The sequence below is a fragment of the Erigeron canadensis genome, chromosome 3, assembly GCF_010389155.1.
Source record: "Erigeron canadensis isolate Cc75 chromosome 3, C_canadensis_v1, whole genome shotgun sequence".
Lineage (NCBI taxonomy): Eukaryota > Viridiplantae > Streptophyta > Magnoliopsida > Asterales > Asteraceae > Erigeron > Erigeron canadensis.
This window is the reverse complement of record NC_057763.1, coordinates 3,854,461-3,869,121: the sequence shown is the minus strand read 5'-3', so window position 1 is coordinate 3,869,121 and position 14,661 is coordinate 3,854,461. Positions and strand designations below refer to the sequence as shown.

Genomic DNA, 14,661 nt, shown 5'->3' with positions numbered 1-14,661 from the left:
AAATGTATAGAAATAAGTATATTAGCTAGTTACGACGTTTCGATAACGATGAGATAATGCGTTACAAATAGGTGTGCGTTCATGGATCGAGGTAACATATCACAAACTGTTCGAAGAAAACATGTATTATTTAAATGATTAAGAATAAAACAAAATTTGACATTTGTCAATTAAAAAATGAACATTAAAAGTTTTGTGTGAAAGTGAAAGTAGTTCACATAAAAGTTTAGTGCTAAAATTGTAAGGGTTTAAAATGTTGTGATAAAAATAAAAAGAATAAAAAGATTACTTTTCTTTGCATGCGACTGTTAAAAAACGAACAATAAACTTTTTGTGTGAAAGTGAAAGTAGTTCGCATAGTAATTTAGTGTTAAAAGTGTAAGACGCTAAAATGTTGTGGTGAACATAAAAGAAAATCAAAATATATAAATGTTTAGTGTTAAAAGTGTAAGAGGCTGAAATGTTGTGGTGAAATAAAAGTAAACCCAAAAAGTATAAAATTTAGTGTTAAAGGTTAAAAGAGTTAAAGTATTGTGATGAAAATAAAAAGAATAAAAACTTTGTGGTAAAAATATGAAAAAAACAAAAATTATAAAAGTTTAGTGCTAAAAGTGTAAAGAGTTAAACTATTGTGGTGAATATAAAAAGAAAAAAAAGGTTTGTGGTGAAAATAAAAGAAAATAAAAAGGTATAAAAGTTAAGTGCTAAAAGTGTAAACAGTTAAAGTGTTGTGGTAAAAATAAAAAGAAAGAAAATTAAACAATATAAAGTTTAGTACTAAAAAGTGAAAAGTGCTAAAGTATTGTGGTGAAAACAAAAGGAATAAAATTGTTTTGGTGAAAATAAAAAAAATCGAAAGTATAGAAGTTTAGTGCTAAAAGTGTAAAAAGTTAAAATATTGTGGTGTAACTAAAAAGAATAGAAAGTTTGTTATGAAAATAAAAGAAAATAAAAAGGTATAAAAGTTTAGTGTTAAAAGTGTAAAGAGTTAAAGTATTGTGGTGAAAATAAAAAGAGTTTTAAGTTTACTATTCTTTGCACGCGAATCCGTATATATATATATATCAACTATATATTATTAGTATTAATAACGACATTTCTGTAGCCTAGTGGTTAGGAAAACACTTGGTGATGCAGTCTATACACATACGTGAAGTTTAAATACAAAAAAAAAAAAAATTACAAACCAAAAATTTTTAAAAATAGATAGGTAAGGACAACATTTAAAAAAAAAGAAGGAAAAAGATATAGGTGGGGAAAAAAAGGAAGGAAAAAGATATAGGTGGAAAAAAAGGAAGGAAAAAGATATAGGTGGAAAAAAAAAAGTTGGGCATTATTTTTTGGACGTATATCGAGGGTTTGTTTTTAATATATATATATATAGGGGTGGGTTATTTATAATACAAGCATTTAAAAAAAATACAAAAAGTACATGTCTAAGTTAACTTACACATGCTTGTTCCTTCCATCTCCGACCACCACCACCACCACCATGATCATCTCCGACCACCACCGTGATTCTCCGGCGACGGCGACCATCTCCGGCGAGACTTACACATGTGTAAGTTAACTTTCCGGCGAGAATCAGGTTCATTTTCGGGTGGATACGGTACGGGCCAGAGGCCCTCATCTGTTCTAAGCTGACCGTCAAGGGACACATATGGGAATCGTATGGACTTGATGGGCGGCGATCCAAGAGATGGTGACGGTTTGCTACGGTACGGGCGAAGCCCTTGATGCCGGCGCCGGCGCCGTGGTTGGGGTGGTCGGAGATGATGGTGGCTGGTGGTGATTGTCTCGCGAAGGAAAAAACCTAGAAATTTTAGACCCTAAAATGCTAAAAAGGAGGATCATTGTGGTGGTCAGAGATGATCATGGTGGTGGTGGTGGTGGTCGGAGATGGAAGGAAGAAGGAAGAAAAAGGAGGAAATACCTTGTACTTTTTATACTTTTTTAAACCCTTGTACTAAAAATAACTTTCATATATATATATATATATATATATATAATTTGTAACTTTAACCCGGCCACACAAAATACCCAAATAATTTTGATTTCAAACATTACGAAACAAGTTCTTGAAATAACTTACAACTATCAAATGGGACTTCACAATCACCATTTTAAAACCCTTCAACAAATGCATTAAATTAATCCCCATAGTCATAATTAACAATCTATACAATATGAAAATTTGAAAATGTATGCATACAACCATCTAAATAATATATGCATAATGTTCAATACATGATGAGAAGTTCAATACCGTCTATCGAATGGACCTATAAACTAGTTCGTTATTATGTTATTAGTTTATTACAGTACAAGAAATGTATACCTAGTAACTTCAATAATGGGAAACTCATTAATTCAATATCACATGTAACAAAATATTGGGGATTTCATATTGGGCCATGGATTTCCGTCACTTATGATGGGTTTATTGGGCATCCTGTGAAGGCAGGGGTTTTTTTTTCCTCATAACATATATATGTGAGCCACTTGTCAGTGATCATAATTTTTGGTTAAAAAAAACTTAAACAAACCATGCTTAATCAAGATCTAGTTTCCCACTATTGCTTTTAGCCATATCTAGGCCCATACATTTAGCTTCCAATTGGGCCTTTCTACGTTTGTCTGATTTTTGCTTGCTCACGATCTCACATATTTAGTATCTAATGGCCCAAACATATAACCAAACTTTAGTTATTGGCTTAATAACTCGATAATTATGTACGTTTGACTTTCATAAGAATTTATAATCGAAACATCATTTAACGGATACTCAACTTTATTAATTTGATATCATTGACGTCAAATGGCTGGTCAAAATGTATTCAAGAGTTTGTGAAATTTTGACTTGTAACATAATATATAGTAAGTTTTATTGAATTATGATTTAAGCTTCAAATCAATATAGCATAGTAAATTATCAAACGTAAATTGATAAGTACCGCATGGCATAAATGCTGCATAACGTCGTAGTTACATGTGCATACCACGTGCATTCATTTTCTATATAAAGCCTTCTTGCAACATTTTGTACATCAACCTCTACTTGCAAGAAAAGCTTCTAATTAACAAAAATGGGAGTGTTACTTTTCTTCATTGTAGCAATTGCAATCTCAATGGCTTCTTCTCCTTTGTCACTAGCTTCTAGAGGAGTGTTGTTGGATGTCCGTTATTCACCACCATCTAAACCCCCTCAACAACCACCATGCCTACCTTATGTAGCACCGCCATCTGATGGCCATGAACCACCTTCTCGATACAATCAACCACCTCCATCGCCATCATCACCTCCACCCCCACCTTTTCACAGTTATTCTTCGCCGCCACCACCTCCAAAGTCCCGCAATTATCCACCTCCCCCTAGTGACCAAACACCACCAAAGAGCCCACATTATCATAATCCACCTCCTCACACTACTTATCCGCCATCACCACGATCACGCCGTCATCCGCCACCACCACCCAAAACTCCGCCACCAACCCCAACATTACCACCACCATCACCATCACCATCACCACGTCCTCCTTATATTAATCAAACTCCACCGGCACCAGCTCCAATAAACAAACCACCACCACCATCATGCCCGACCTCACCACCATCGCCACCACCTCCACACAAGAAAACTCCCCCACCACCCGCCCCAGTAAATAACAACCCACCACCATATAAAGCTCCACCACCAACCCCGACCTCACCACCACCACCAACTCCATCACCATCACCAGCACCAACCCCAATCTCACCATCACTACCTCCTTATATAACAACTCCACCAACACCAACCCCACTTAAGTCACCCCCACCACCAGTCTCACAACCGCCACCCTCACCATGTGGCTACCAACCAAGTACTCCTTATAGACAAACTCTTCCGGTACCAACCACGCAATATAAACAACCTCCGCCGTCAACATAGTAGTATCAACAATTGTCTTCTATTTAATGACTGCGGCGCTTCTTGGCATTCGGCATTAGACTTATTTTAAAATTTTAGACTCTATAATATTGTTATGCATTTCTTTTATTTTGTTTTGTTATTAATAATTTGGTACTAATTAATAAATTTGGTGTTGATTCTGCTTAATTACTTCTTGGGTTATTATTTCAATTAAGATAACGGAAACAATACACAAATTCTAATTGTCTTTTACCGCATATATATATATATATATATATAGGTTAGTTATTGTAAAACAACTATTATTGTAAAACAAATAAGATAACACTTGATGATGAAAATACTTCAAACTCAATGGAAAGTGGCTAATGGAACCAACGGTTATCTTGGGAATGGGTCATAGTACACGTTGCATTTCTTTCCTAGCTTTATGGTTCCAGTTTTTAAGAATAAGTCTAATTAGCTAGTGGGATAGTGGTAGATTTCTTGCTAGTTAGTTATTTTATTTTCAGGATTTAATCTCATGTTCTATGTACCTCAATTTCACATTCAATCAAAGTACAACCCATTTTCTTTCTTCATTACTTATTCAATAATAATAGATTTATTTCCTACTTCATTCAACTTAAAGTTGTAGTTCTATACCTTCAGTGGTATCAGAGCACAGCTCTCGTAAACCCACCCCAGTCCGAAATTAATCACGAAAACCCATCATGGCTGAACCTACCGCTGCATTGCCGATGCAACCAACTCCGATTCCCATTTTCAAAGGGGACTGATATGAGTATTGGAGCATTAGAATGAAGACGATTCTTAGGTCTCGTGACCTTTGGGACCTTGTTGAATCAGGTGTGGACACAACTGAAACTGATCAAAGCCGACTCAAAACGGCTGTCAAAAAAGATGCTCATGCAATGGCTATTATACAGCAAGCTCTCCACGATCAATTATTCTCCCGAATCGCTGCTGCTACAAGTGCTAAAGAAACATGGGAGATCCTAAAGATGGAGTTCGAAGGAGATGAGCAAGTCAAAGCAATTAAACTGCAAGGCTTGAGAAGAGATTTCGAAAACTTGTCGATGAAAGACGATGAGATGATCGGTGATTATTTTTCTAGAGTAATGGCAATCGTGAGTCAGAAACGCTCGTATGGAGAAACAGTTTCTGACCAGTCCATGATAGAGAAGGTGCTTCGTAGACTACACCCCTCGGTTTGATTACATTGTCTCCTCTATGGAAGTCTCCCTGGACCTGACCAAACTCACCCCGATTAAGCTCATGGGTTCATTGCAATCTCAAGAGGCTCGTCTCAAAAGTCGCTCAAAAGAAAAAGGAGAAAAGTCCGACGAACAAGCGCTGCAGGTTTTTCAAAATTCTAACCGGGTTTTTCAACCTATGTCCTCTCGAGGAAAAGGACGAAGTGCTCTAAGAGGACGGGGACGTGGGAGAGTTTCTTCTGATCGAAGCAATGTACCTCAATGCCATGTATGCAAAAAGTTTGGTCACATAAAAAAAGATTGTTGGTATAACACTGAAGATTCACAAGTCCAAGTTGCTGCTGTTCAAGTTGCTGATCATGATAACCCTCCTCAAGAACCTGAAGAAGAACATCTATTCATGTTGTTTCATGACACTCAGGACCCCCAAGTCCATTGTTTGTGGTTTCTTGACTCTGGCTGCTCGCATCACATGACTGGAGTTAAGGAAAGCTTCACAAAACTCGATGAATCCTTTCGACTACAAGTTAACCTTGGAGACAAAAAGAAACTGCAGGTTGAAGGCAAGGGTACCGTGCGGATTAACCTGAGCGGTGGAAGGTGCAAACTACTCGAGGATGTGTACTATGCTCCCGCGTTGAAATACAATCTCTTGAGCGTTGGCCAATTAATGAAAATGGGATATGCACTTCTCTTTGACGGGGAAAAATGCATGATCAAAAATAATGTGACCGGGGCTGATCTTATGACTATCAAGGTTACAAGCAACAATATGTTTATATTTGATGCTTCAAAAGCTTCCTATCATCAAGCCTTGCTACATGATCTAGAATCTTCTAATGAATGTGATCTAGAATCTCGCCTCTGGCACTCCAGGTATGATCATTTGCATTTCAATGGCTTAAAATCACTCTCTGACAATTGCATGGTTCATGGACTTCCTAGTATAAACCTTGTTACATCATGTGAGGGGTGTATACTAGGGAAGCTCCATAAACTTCCTTACTCTTCACATTCGTGGAGAGCTTCAAAACCTCTCGAATTGATCCATGCAGATTTGTGTGGGGAAATGCAAGTCGAGAGCTTGGGTGGTAGTCGTTACTACTTTCTCTTAATAGACGATTTTACAAGAATGTGTTGGGTATATTTTCTGAAAACAAAATCACAAGCCTTTGAAAAATTTAAAGTGCTTAAATCCTTGGTTGAAAAAGAAATAGATCATCCCATCAAAGTTTTACGAACCGATCGTGGAGGTGAATTTTGCTCTCGTGAGTTTAATTCATTTTGTGAGACTCACAGCATCAAACGAGAGCTCACTATTCCATACACTCCAGAACATAACGGAGTGGTGGAACGAAAAAACCGAACTGTTATGGGGATGACTCGTAGCATGCTCAAGGAAAAACACTTACCACATAGTTTTTGGGCTGAGGGGGTTGCTACTGCAATTTACTTAATTAATCGTTCCCCCACAAAAGCCTTACTAAATAAAACCCCCCTATGAGGCTTGGTTTAATCGAAAACCTGCTGTTCATCATTTAAGGGTCTTTGGTTGCATAGCTTTTGGTCATGTACCTGCTCATTTAAGAAAAAAACTTGATGATAGGTCGGAAAAGTGCATTTTCATTGGGTATTCTGATGAAAGCAAAGGCTATAGATTGTTCAACCCCACAAGTAAAAAACTCTCTATAAAGAGAAATGTTGTGTTCCTGGAAGAAAAAGAATGGAAATGGGGCGACGGTGATACGTCAAGTAAAAGTTCAAGTGATGGGTTAAATGATTTTTTTCCCTTATCCTTACATGAAGAAAATTACATGGGTGAAGGTACTTTAGATTTTGATGGAGACAACTCACATGGGCCTTTACATGATACATCAGTTAATGCACCAAACTTTGATTCACCACAAGCAACCTCATCTAGAAATGACCACACTCATGATTTACTTACTCCATCCCATACTCACGTGACACTAAATAACACTCCTCTTTTTTCAACCAATGACATCATTCCACCTCATACTACCTCCTTAGCCACTACTCAACCTTTAAATGATACTCAATTACCTACTGCCTCATCTCAAGTAGCCTTGCCAAAAAGAGCTTCGAATGCACCTATAAGATTTCAAGACTATGTAAGTGGTGAAGGCTTATCATCTGATGAAGAAGACCAATTCTTTGCTCTAGCTGCTTCTGATCCTACGTCATATGTTGAAGCTAATTCCAAACAAGAGTGGCAAGTTTCTATGAAAAATGAGTTAGAGTCGATAGTAAAACATGGTACATGGGAATTGGTAACTTTACCTCCCGGCAAACATGTTGTGGGATTAAAGTGGCTATACAAAACAAAGTTGGGAGTAGATGGCAAGGTGTTAAGACACAAAGAAAGATTAGTGGTTAAAGGGTACTCTCAACTACAAAGGATCGACTATCAAGAGACATTTGCCCCCGTTGCTCGATTCAAAACTATTCGGGTAATTATTGCTATTGCGGCTCAAAGAGGTTGGGCTTTACATCAACTGAATGTTAAGTCAGCCTTCTTAAATGGAGATTTGAGTGAAGAAATATATGTCGAGCAGCCTGAGGGGTTTGAGAAAGCGGGAAATGAAAATAAGGTGTATCGGTTAAAGAAGGCCTTATATGGGTTAAAGCAGGCGCCTAGGGCCTGGTACTCTCGGATTGATGGTTATTTTACAAAAAATGGGTATGTAAGGAGCGTAAATGAGCCAACTTTGTATGTAAAGAAGGCGCAAAGTGAGCTGATTTATGTCTGTGTATATGTTGATGATATTGTCTATACAAGTTCATCAAGTGTTCTGTTGAAAGAGTTTAAAGAAGGAATGGAAAGGGAGTTTGAGATATCTGATATGGGACTCTTAAAGTTGTTCTTGGGATTAGAAGTAAAACAAACTAAGAAAGGTGTTTTTCTGTCTCAAGAAAAGTATGCAAATAATCTTTTGATCAAGTTTGGTATGCAAAATTGCAAGGCTGACAACACCCCCATGAATGCAAATGAGAAGTTGCTAAGAGATGATATGGCCGATAAAACAAATGAGGTTCAGTTTAGGAGTCTAGTCGGTGGTTTGATTTACTTAACCCACACTAGACCCGACCTGGCCTATTCGGTGAGCTTGATTTCTCGGTTCATGCAACAACCATCAAAGTTGCATTTTGGAGTTGCTAAATGGATTCTGAGGTATGTGGCTGGTACAACAGGTTTTGGAATATGGTACACTCGCGGTACGAACATTGAGTTAGTGGGTTACACCGATAGTGATTGGGCTAGTTCGCTAGATGATAGAAAGAGCGTGTCTACCAATGTTTTTTCAATTGGGAGTGGGGCAGTGACCTGGAGTTCTAAGAAACAAAGCACAGTGGCGCTCTCGAGCTCGGAAGCTGAATATATTGCATCTGCAGCAGCTGCGTGTCAAGCTATATGGTTAAGAAGGATTTTAAGTGATCTTGGTTTGGTTCAAAACTCTCCTACAGTGGTGTATTGTGATAACATGTCATCTATTAACTTGGCAAAGAATCCTATCATGCATAGTCGATCGAAACACATTGAACTTAAATATCATTTTGTTCGAGATATGGTGGCACATTCACTGATTCAATTGGAATACTGCAGTTCTGATTTACAGCTGGCTGATGTGTTAACCAAGCCTTTGGGTCGTGAGAAACTGGTTCATTTTAGGCATAAGCTTGGAGTCAAGGAGTTTGAAGTAAGGGGGGATGATGAAAATACTTCAAACTCAATGGAAAGTGGCTAATGGAACCAACGGTTATTTTGGGAATGGGTCATAGTACACGTTGCATTTCTTTCCTAGTTTTATGGTTTCAGTTTTTAAGAATAAGTCTAATTAGCTAGTGGGATAGTGGCAGATTTCTTGCTAGTTAGTTATTTTATTTTCAGTATTTAATCTCATGTTCTATGTACCTTAATTTCACATTCAATCAAAGTACAACCCATTTTCTTTCTTCATTACTTATTCAATAATAGTAGATTTATTTCCTACTTCATTCAACTTAAAGTTGTAGTTCTATACCTTCATTTGAACCTTTGGATCAACTTGATCAAGTTTCATGATAATTAAAGTTTTTAAAACTGAAATATTAGCGACCAGGGACATATTTGTCATCTCCTCTATTTGTTTACTCATTTTCTACCAAAATGTCTGACTTCTTTTCTTCGTTTTAAAGTCTCTTTATACAAAAAGTACAGAACGTTAATAAAGATAAACAAAAAATTGTTGAAAGTGAAAAAATAAACAAAAACCAAACGTATGAAAATGATGAATGATGATGCACAATAATGAAATAATAAATTTGTTGATGCACAGCCGCCACTATTGATACAAAACTGTTGATCCATCTTCAACTCCAGATTAACTTTAATGACATATCAGCAAAGGTAGCAACTGATGCACGCTGTTACATTTTGATCAACTTTGATGATCCATTTTCACTTTCACCATGATTAACATTGATGCAGTATTAGCAAAAAGTATTGATGCACAATGATTAACTTTGATGACCATTTTCCAAATCTAAATTTTTATACACATTGCATCTTCATACAAACCAAATTACAAACAATCTGATCCACCGTGACTCTTTATCAATTAAAAAATCAAATGGTTCGGCATTCCATTCACCATTTTCTATTTGAAAAATAACAAACACACAAGTATGATTCTGGTGGTGCTCCGACGATCAGCAGCAGAGGGTGGCGGTGCCACAAGCAGAAGAGAGAGAGAGAGAGAAAGAGAAAGAAAGTATGTATTTTTAGGGTTTTTAATAAGAGACATGAGGCGGCTGTTGTTGGTGCCTCGATGGTGAACGGTTGTCACGGTGGCGGGACGGCGGCAACATTTTAATGCCAGCCATCTTCTTCTTCTTCACATGTAATTAGTATTAATACTATTATTAATAATAGATGGAAAAAAAAAATTCTCGACGATGATAATGAAATGGACGGATTCACGGATATATATGAACTGCGTATCTGATAGGTTTGATTGTGGAGAAAAAAGAGGAACAAATTTGGAAGAAAGATCTATAGTGAAAATACCATATTACCCTTATTATTTTATTTTTAATTATTAATTAATGGAAATCATTAAAGGACACATGTCACTTTTACAATTTGTCTTACTTATTTTATCTTAATAATTATTTTATTTTACCCCAAACCTATATAGATATATATATATATCATACTTGTGTGATTGTGTAAATTCTTCATTCTAAATTTCTAATATATTTTAGTAGTTCTTTTCTAACTTACAGCAATATACTCTAATAAGAAGATGCAGAACACTCAAATTATTTGAAAAGAAATTTCGTCAATGACATATTGCAGTTGTATGCTTTCAAATGCACACACATTAGGCTTGTGCTTAGAAGGGCGATCTTCTTGAAACTTCTTCCCTGTCACATCAGCATCAAATTACCCAGGACTCTACCCAGGACTCTCATTGTATATAAGGACAACTTCTTCAGAACTTATTCGCCATATCATTAATTCTTTTATATTTTTCAATTACTTAAATATAAAATTAAATAACTATTTTTTTGATATTAAAAACATATTTAGATTAATAAAATCTAAAAAACATAAATAAAAAATAATAATAAATTAATGTTAGGGACTAAATTGATAACTTTTAAAACTCAAGAGTTATTTCATAAATATACTATTCTCTAGGGGTTAAAATGAAAATTGCTTATTATATAATAAATGTATATATGTGTGTGAGTGAGTCTTCTTTCTCAGCTAAATGATACAGACATATATATATCAACCATATATATATTTTACAAAGAAAAAAAAAGGAAAACATTCAAACGGCCACAAAGGACCCACACCCTCGCGTCTTCCATATTCTTCGCCAAGAACAACCCAGAGGACGCAGCCGCTAGGACGACAACGGCCACTAGGGCGTCCGCGTCTTGGCACCTTGGGACGCTCGCAAAGAATAGCTATAAGCACCGGCCTTAATATTAGTACCGGCTGAAATAACTAAATATGGGATGAGTTTGACCCGTATGTCCCCTTATTCGGTTTACTTGATGATTTAGCCCCAAGTACTACACAATGTATAGCTGATTGCTAATGTTCACTAATTCAGCCCATGGCTCATATTAATGGCCCAAGTTAAGAGCTTATTGAGAGGAAGAATTATTGTTTGGGTTGCACAATTCAAAGACGATTTTACTATAAAAAAAAAAAAAAAAAAAAAAACTCAAATTTCCACATATTTTTTTTATTTATATCTCAACACTTTTACGAATCTTGATTGAAGATAAGTGTGGAGAAAAAATAGTGTGTGAAATTAAAGATACCACGCCCAAAAAATGTGAAAAGTTCTGTTAGTAAAAAACCCGGACTCGGTTTACTGCTAATGTTGAGGCATTAGTTAGATTTCAGCCCCTTGCCACTTACTATTCAAGTTGTCAAAGTCTCATTGATCAAACTGTTAACTTTAGAGAATATACATATTTGACAAATATAGTTATTTATAATCTAGCTAGCTGCATTTATTAAAAGTCAATGATGTCTAGCCTAGTTGGGCAACAACACTCTTGATTTTATCCATGGTTTTGATTTCGATCTTTACGGATGACAAGTATTGGTGTTTTCTCAAAAGTCACACATGTTACTACTAAAACACGACAATAATATATGCATTAATATTTAAAATGAATCCCAATACGTTCATGAGCGACTACGTATTGTTCATAAATTAAGATATTAATATAGGGAGCGTTAGAGTGGTGACTGTTAATTCAGGTATTTCGGATGTACAGTATAATATTTGTGATACTCCGTAATACTTTAATTCTTTAGACATACAATTTACATAATGCGCGTGTGACATATATAACTAGTTATATTTATATAGATGGCGTGTTTGTAATTGTATTTGCTTTGATCTTGTACTAGCTCTTTGCCTCTTTCGACATTTAGCACTTTGCTAAAAGTCTTTATTTTTAGGGTTAAAAGTATGAGAGTGTAACCGACTATGATTAAAAGGCTATGTAATGTACTCATCTACTCGACTTGCTATCTAATGTAACTAACTTTGTTTTTTGGGTCAATGTAAGCAACAGGCTAAGAAACAAGTTGCAGGTTACCACTTTCATTTTTTTTTTCTTTTACCTCAGATACGAAATTTGTTTGATCAAACCTCAAACCATATAACAAAGGTAATCATATAACAAAGGTATTCTACAAACTCATGTACTCAATTCCACCTAAAGATCGAGGGAAAGGAGTGAAAAATCCGGTAGCTGCTTCCTCCGACGATTCAGTCGATGAACCGACTCGTGCTTCAAAATATTTTCTTAGATCTTCTTCGAAACACTCTGATCAAAACCCTGATGTTTTCCCCCTTTGAATTCGACGCATACCACTAAAATTATTTCCGAAGTTTCTGATGTGCAAACACCAATGGCCACCTCGGGGTGTTTTCCGTTAGTGGGGAAATGGAATTTGACGGATCAAGCATAGATAAAGGAAGCCAAGATTCCATGGAGTTCTCGAGAAACTCAGCAGCTAACCACCACCGCAGGGGTGTTTTCCGGCGAATCACCATTTTTTCCGGCGAGTGTTGGATTCGAAAACTTTTGGTCAAGGTTTGTGCGGGATCAAATTTTGAGTCGATTGCTGGTAGTTTCAAGTCTTAATTCGAAGAAACAACAAAGTTATCGCGATTTTAATTCTTCCGGCGAATCACCATTTTTTTGGGCAAGTGTTGGATTCGAAAACTTTTGGTAAGGTTTGTGCGGGATCAAATTTTGAGTCGATAGGTGGTAGTTTCAAGTCTTATTTCAAAGAAACAACAAAGTTATCGCGATTTTAATTTTTCCGGCGAGTTTAGTAAGGATGATGATGATGATGATGATATAGTCATATAGATACAGATACATTACATATAACCTGATGGAAACCTATTGTAGCAGGTTGCTTACATAGCATAACCTAAAAAACAAAGTTGGTTACACTAGATAGCAAATCGAGTAGATGGGTACATTACATAGTCTTTTGGTCATAGTTGGTTACACTCCCATGCTTTTAACCCTTATTTTTAATATAAATTGTTGTTAAAAAAGAACTAGTTATATTTATATCGAAAATACCCATTATTGCATACGAAATTATTTGATATAGAGTTCATTAAACTTAAATGTTATTTGCACCATTGAGATTAAAGACAAAAGCTTTTATATACTGTGTAGTATTGAATTTCTATTAACCAACAATCATTTGGTTTAGCATCTTGCTTTATCTTTAATCATATAGAATAAGCAAAGCTTTTGTACCACACATGCTTTTAAGAAACACCATTATAAACAATAATTTATACTTTTGTCCTTTTGGTATCCAATATTGAGCTGTAATTTTGCATTACAATTGTTAATTAAAAATTGTCTTAATTTCACATTATAAAAGGTAGTTAATTTTACACTTGTGACACACACATATATACAAATACATTGTTACTACGTGAAAGCATGTCTTTTTGTTTTAAGTTTTGTGGTGGGAGGAAGACTGGCAAACAACCAGTTTCGCTAGACAGATCTTCAATAGGAGGTGGAGTTAATGGTGGTGACAATGTAGCTAACCCTGGTATGGGTAGTAATACTGGTAGTAATTCTGGTGGTCATGAAGGTTCAGGCGCGGCGGCTGTGATGGTAGGCGCAACACATATGTCCGAAATGGGTGGGAGCGGATCTGGAAGTTCTCATGGCGGTCATGGTGGTGGTGGGGGTAGTGGATATGCTGGTGGTGATGGTTCCGGAGGTTGTTAACAACTTGGTGCCACAAATAGTTTCGACCAGTCTATATTATGTTTTGTCTTAATTGGCATAATGTAAACTTTATTTTGTTTTTGAATGATGTTAAAAGTGTTTCCATTTATTAGATCACTCTAATTTGAATCAACTTATTTGATATATTATTATTCTAACTTAATTTGGGGTGTCACAAAATTCTAACAATATCAGCCAAGTGTATCTAAATTTTACTTGTTGCTAATAAAAAGTTGCTTTTACTTGTAATTGTGTTTTTTCTCTTTAAGTTTTGGCAATGACAAATGTTCACCTGTAGACCTTCTCAAACACCAAAACAAACCATGTAATTTCTCATTTTTAAACTCGCTTATAGTTATCACACATCTTAAATTCGCAAAAACTATCAGCTTTATCTAGATTGTCCTAATATGGTTGCATATATAAAATAATATCTACTTAATATTTTCTATCTGACCTGTTACCTGTGTCTAATTGATATCTTCAAACAAGCTGAATCAAGCTTCTCATCGACAAGGCCAGAACTCGAATTGAAAAAATCATGCCAAGGTTGAGTTCTGCTCAATAGCTGGACGATTTCATGAGCAAGCTCGAATTCGACTTGAACAAAATGCATAAAAGGCTGAGCTTGAAAAACTTTGAGGTATTTAAATCATATTGACTTTAAGTACATTAAGGTGACAAAATGTTGCAATAAAATTTAAAAGTCATAATCCAAT

General features: G+C 35.9%; 2 protein-coding genes across 2 annotated transcripts; both read left to right on the top strand.

Annotated features, from left to right (window-relative positions):
* The first annotated feature begins 3,086 nt into the window (after positions 1 to 3,086).
* On the top strand, positions 3,087 to 3,932 carry LOC122591381 (extensin-like). Its single transcript, XM_043763652.1, has one exon. The coding sequence runs from the start codon at positions 3,087 to 3,089 to the stop codon at positions 3,930 to 3,932; it is 846 nt and encodes a 281-aa protein (XP_043619587.1).
* Positions 3,933 to 12,616: 8,684 nt separating this feature from the next.
* On the top strand, positions 12,617 to 13,942 carry LOC122591380 (glycine-rich protein DOT1-like). Its single transcript, XM_043763651.1, has 2 exons — positions 12,617 to 12,766; positions 13,664 to 13,942. The coding sequence occupies exons 1-2, from the start codon at positions 12,617 to 12,619 to the stop codon at positions 13,940 to 13,942; spliced, it is 429 nt and encodes a 142-aa protein (XP_043619586.1).
* Positions 13,943 to 14,661: the final 719 nt, after the last annotated feature.